General features: G+C 37.2%; 1 protein-coding gene across 2 annotated transcripts in view; it reads right to left on the bottom strand.

Moving 5' to 3' along the window:
- Positions 1-3,494: 3,494 nt before the first annotated feature.
- Positions 3,495-6,000, bottom strand: part of GRK5 (G protein-coupled receptor kinase 5) — a 186,075-nt gene continuing 183,569 nt past the window's right edge. For both annotated transcript variants that reach the window (XM_087725895.1, XM_087725897.1), the window contains one exon: positions 3,495-5,596. In XM_087725895.1, coding sequence (XP_087582021.1) covers positions 5,498-5,596 — 99 coding nt within the window. In that variant the 3' untranslated portion in view covers positions 3,495-5,497. The remainder of the gene's footprint in view (positions 5,597-6,000) is intronic.

Genomic DNA, 6,000 nt, shown 5'->3' with positions numbered 1-6,000 from the left:
TTTCCACTTATTCTAAATGTATAGTTCGTTAAGTTATGAAAAAATGTTATGAGAAGCAAAGTTTATTTTATTTATTCCGCAGACTACAATATGACAAGTGCTTTAAAATATTTACTTCTGAATGTTTTTTAATTGAACCAATGAAGTAGTGTGCAAATGTTATTTTTTTAAAAAAAGTTTAGTGTTAAGTATATTACTAATACATATCTCACTATTTTAATCAAGAGTCTGCTATGGTAGTCTATAACTGAATTTGTGAACATACTTAAAATTCAGAAATGCAACTCTGAACTAATATCAACTACCTCTTTTTTTTCAGAGTTTAAAAAATAATAACCACGAATCGCCTTAGCATTGCAAATTATGGCACGAACAGAAATAAAAATCTTTTAATAAATAAGCTTTGTTTTGGTCCTCAGCGTATGGCACCTGTGTCACAAACATGAAGAATAATTGTTGCAATGTTCAGACATGGAGTATCACCCTGTTTTAGATACATCTGAATGATAGACGCAGTTTTGACATTTTTATAAGATGTCCCATTCTGACAAAGTCAAACTGCATGTGAAATCAGGTTGTAAGCCGAGTATGGTTTAGTATGTGCAAAAGAGGAAGAGGAGCAAGCATCCAGGAATCTAAAAATATTGCTCTTCCAACATACCCCTATTTGGTAAAAAATAAAGAATCTGGGACTTTTTTTTATTGTAGAATGTATGACATTCTTTGAATATATTGTGCTTCATCCGAGTGTCCCAGTGGGGAGGGCGAACTACTCATAATCCTGTTGAATAGGGAAGAAGAGCACATGGGCTGCATTAAGAATATCCGAAGTTCACCCCCAGAATATCTAACTTTAAAAAGCCAAGTAGCAGCTAGTAGTAAATAGGCAGATGGAGCTTAACTATCAAACAAATGTTCTAGTTTTATAAAAAGTAGAATCCCTTCCCTTCAAAAAGATTAATTCTCCTAGAGAGTGACCAATCCAAGCATCAATTGCACATAGAGAGGATGAGGATGGATAATTCAGAATGGTGCACCTATTGGTATTTCTGGATGAGGGTTTATGGAATTAGAACGCAGTGTACTTATTGATCTTAATATTAATGGTGTCTGACTTCCTATTTCTTATACTCTCTATTACAATACAAAGGGTACTATTGTACTCTTAATACTATTGTACCCTCACAGGATTTGTGAAATGAAAATCTAGATTGTTAGATAATATTAAAGATAATTTATTGAGGTTCCTCAGTCAGATAATAAAAAAAAAACACTGCCTAAAATAGTGACTGCCCGAATGACAGCTTGACCTCACGGAATTTTATATTTTTGTTACTCTCTATACCTTGACTACCAAGGGGGTAAAAAATAAATAATTGCAGAGTAATTCACTTCATTCATAGACAAATAAGTAATTCAAAAAGTAGCTCATGTTCCACGATTCTTATAAATTAGGTGAGAATTCCATGTAGATGTATGAACATTTGTAATGAGCAAAAAAAATGTTTACGAGTTCCAGTTTAAAGGTCTTATAGCATCCCACAAACTATTTTGAATGAATGAATGAATATATATATATATGTTTTCTGAGGTTTTCGCGGGTGTTAGTATGTAGATCTTTGGTTATTCAGGTTTTCTCCCGCGTAAAATTGGAGGTGTCTTGGCGATGTTTCGACAAAGTCTCATTCGTCATCTTCAGGCTTCGTGCTTCCAGGAGCAAGATCTCACATTGCTCCTGGAAGCACGAAGCCTGAAGATGACGAATGAGACTTCGTCGAAACGTCGCCAAGACACCTCCAATTTTACGCGGGAGAAAACCCGAATAACCAAAGACCTATATATATACACACACACACACACACACACACACACACACACACACACTCATACACACACAAATCAACACATGTCCTATACAAGCTAAGTTGTGTTTTATTGCCGTAGTGTAACTATTATTATTGTTAATATTATAGTGAAGAAATAATAGTGAAGAAAAACACTGAAAGAAAGTTCAGTTTCTTGATGTCTTTTTAAAAAAAGACTCCAACAGGCCCTTTACCTCAAGTTCAATCTTTCTACCACTTAACTTCAGTTGCTGAATTTGCCAGAATTGTGTTGAGCTTTTGCCTATTACTATCTGGAACTCCATTCCAATTAAATTGGCCTAGGGAAAGAGAAGACCATTATCATAATGAAAAGGAAATGCAGAAGGAAAGTGGAGCTGTAGGAGGAAAAAAAAGGCTGTGATGTGATGTGCATTTTGACAGAAGCAGATGAAAGGCAGAAATACCAGCGTTAATGGATAAAATACCTGCCTTCAGTGGATGACATCGTAAATACTCTTTACTGAGAGGGCTCACCGTCTTTCTTTTTCATGGATCACCAAAAATTAAAATTGCTTCCGCTTGCATGGAAGGAAGATGAGCTGCTCTGAAGAACGTAGGGAGAAAAGTTTTATCTCTTACTGCAGTGGTTCCCAAACTTGGCAACTTTAAGACTTGTGGACTTCAACTACCAGAATTCTCCAGCTCTGCTGGCTGGAGAATTCTGGGAGTTGAAGTCCACAAGTCTTAAAGTTGCCAAGTTTGGGAACCACTGTCTTACTGTATTGAACCCACAATTCTAAAACAAGTGCTTTCTTTTGTTAGGTAGATTGCCTAGATCTTCACTTCAGATTAATGCAGCCCATATTTTTAACTGACACCCATCCTTGCATCAGTTAATTATATTTGTGTATCAGCCTAACAGAGAAATCTGGGGCTGCCATTCCACTAGAAATTACTCAGAAAGTTACACATGCAAAACGTTAAGTATGGCATTGTACTTAGCCATTATCCTTTTTATTCAGAATGCATGAGATACCAGAGAATTAATGCGTGCATGTGTAAATACAAAGAGAAGCACACATTTATGTACACTTTCAAAAGCTGGAAATCCAGAATTACAGAACAGCTGAATTTCCACGAACTGGTGTTGCGAAAATGAAGCATTTATGCCCTTGACTTGGGTTGCAATAGGTGCTTGATCTTCCTCTCTTTTCATCTGATTTAGATGAAGTTTATAGTTTATATCTGTGGTCCTCAACCTTTTTGGTGTCAGGGACTGGCTGGGGGAGGGGGGATTCCACCGACTGGAGGTATGTGATTTTGCATGCTGCCTGGATCTCACACATGTGCAAATGGGGCTTCACTTGCTTGCATGGCCTGGTTCCTGGTGGTCTATGGACCAGTGGGCTGGGGACTCCTGGTTTAGATTATTGATTGAGGTTGACCACAAAAATGATTATGGCAGAAGAATCAAATGTTTTTAATGTCTCAGGATACAAATGCAAGTGGCTTTTTTGTCTAAAGCTCAACCCTTTCTTTTTATTGACATGATCTTGGTTGTCATTGATGGGAAATATTTTATATAGATATAGAAGACTGTGCTACATGTTGAAATACCTCAGAGGAAGAACCCAACATGTTTCATACCAAACACACATTTTTTATCCCCTTAAAATATGTTAAGAAACCAAAACCTTGGAAATAGGCTCCTATTTTTGAAATACTATCACCAGCAGAACGCAAGCATATCACAATCCACAATATTTCATAATATTTGTTTAAACATAGCCTTTTTACTGGGGAAGGATCCATGTCTCTCTGATTTAAAAAGAGAAATAGACATTTCAAATCGATTCAAATATCACGTGAGATAAATCTCTTTCAAAATGACTGAGTATTCGAAATGCTCAAAATTACTCAGCATTTGAAACTCTATCCTCCTCGACTAAGAAAGAAGAGACATTAAACCATCTGAAATCCCACCTTTTAAAATTGGTGTAGGATAGTACTGGTTGTGGTATCCTGGATGTAGATGGTGAGCTTTTACTGGTATTTATGTAACCTCCATTTTCCGCAGCTTAAAACTCTTAAATTTTCCTTAAATTCATGCGATTAAAGGTTAGGTTGTCACTTCTTTCTATCATACTGCAAACTACTATTTTAAAAAAAAGGAGATTATTTATGAATTAAGTCCAAACAAGAAATAATCTCTTCCTTCTTCATAAATAAATGTCCAAAGTTTGACCTCTCCCCCCCCCCCCCCCCAATCAGGGAAAGATCATCCATGCAATTTAGTCATACCTTAGAACCAGAAAGTGGCTAAGATGTTTGGAGAACCTCTAACTATTACATCTTTTTTCACATTCCTGGTATCTCAAAAGTTCTTGGAACAATAGAAAGTGGAAAGATTTTTAAAAAGTATTACATACAGAAGGTCCCATTAAGAGCTCAGCTTCCTGATATTCAACTTCCTTCGTTGTTGCCATATCATAAATGGAAGCTAGAGCACAAGAGGCTACATCCACGAGAGCAGGAGTATTGGGAAGCACCAGCTGGCAGACAGACTACACCAATTGCACCAATTACATTCTTGTTCTGGGATGCAGCGAATACACTTTCAAACAGGACTCAGGAATCAAATGGGCATTTCTGCAAATCCAATGTGCATTCAAGAGCCGTTTCTCCATGAACTGTGCAAGCCCACTTAAAGATGAAACCAAGAGATAACGTAATGAAGAGCAATCTTATTGTCTTCTTGAAGGGAGCTGCCAAGGCTAGACTTCACATGTGCTCACTCTTTTTTCTAGCAATAGTTATAGAATTTCATCCCAGGGAAGAAAAAGCGATGGGAGATTTTAAACAGGATTTGATTTTTCAGCAAGAAATATAAGAGCTACAAAAAAAGTGCAAATAGCAACAATGATCCCATGATGTCCTGAACTTCAGACATAGCCTGTTAGCCTCTCTAGAGAGAGCAAACTTTGTAGGTCTAAGTTGATTAGATACAAGGCTTTTAACAAAACAGAGGGGAGGGAAGACACTAGTCTGCAGTGTTGCCGTTAACAAAAAACACAAAAGTGAAGTTAGTTATAAAAAAAGTATCAACTGAAGCAATAGGAAAAAGGAACATATGTACAATTTTCTATATTTACAAAACAAAAAAACAACTCCTCTCATTTTGAGACTGGAAGTATTGATCACTTTTTCTTTAAAAAAAAACACTAAAAAGTCTTAAAACACATGGCTTTACAAGCTGCTGCTCAGAAAATATACAACCCCAAGTTTGACTTTCATTTAAATACAAATGTACAAAATGTAAACTGAGACAATAGAGAAATTTACAAAACCTTTCCTTTAAAAATAATAAGGACGAAGTTCAGTTTCTAGTTAGGATGCAATTTTAAATACGTGCAAGTTGTCAGCTTCCAATTTTCTATTGCGGTATTGTACAATGTTGAGCCATAAGATCTCAAGTTCCACCCCCAAAAACAGACCTGAGAGTAAATGTCTTCATAAAATGGGAAGCTTCCCTAGATGGAACAGACAGGAGGGGGTAAACTTTCCGTGGTTAGAAACTGTTGATCTTCTAGCTCGATGGTGGGTGCTCTTCTCATCCTTGATGCTTGATCCTCTACCAGTGGAAGGATGTAATATCCATAAGCCAGAAAAAGCTAACTGCTCCCAGTAGAGTTTGAACTGACGTGATTGGAATTGATGTGATGGTTTAAATTGGTCTTTGAGTTTGGAGAGCTCTTGGAATTGTTCTGATGCTGGAGAAGTTTTTTTAAAAAATGGAAGAAAGATGTGAAAAAGTTAGTTTTTCCAAATCATTCCAGATGTACTTGCCTGCAATTTCCAGAAAATATAACTATTTGCCTGTGATGCTCTGTATTACATCTGTCCATTTGATTGATATAAAGTGTGGCATAAAAAAGGGGATATCATAGAGGGATAGAAGAAAGAGGGGGAGAGAGGGTGGGAGAGAGGACTGGAGGGAAGGGGAGAAGGAAGGGAGGGAGTGTATCGGGAGAGAGGAGTGGTAGAGGGGGAGGGGAAGTAGGGTAGAGGGGAATGGTGGAGGGAAGAAGGGAAGTTGGAGGGGGGCGAAAGAAAGGGTGTATGGAGGGTTGAAGAGGTACATTGGGTTTCTATTTTTGGGGGTATTGCCGACAAG

Source organism: Thamnophis sirtalis, unplaced genomic scaffold, assembly GCF_051295495.1.
Source record: "Thamnophis sirtalis isolate CommonGarterSnake01/CBP01778 unplaced genomic scaffold, rThaSir2_p1.2 scaffold_11, whole genome shotgun sequence".
Lineage (NCBI taxonomy): Eukaryota > Metazoa > Chordata > Lepidosauria > Squamata > Natricidae > Thamnophis > Thamnophis sirtalis.
This window is presented reverse-complemented; position numbering and strand designations above follow the sequence as displayed.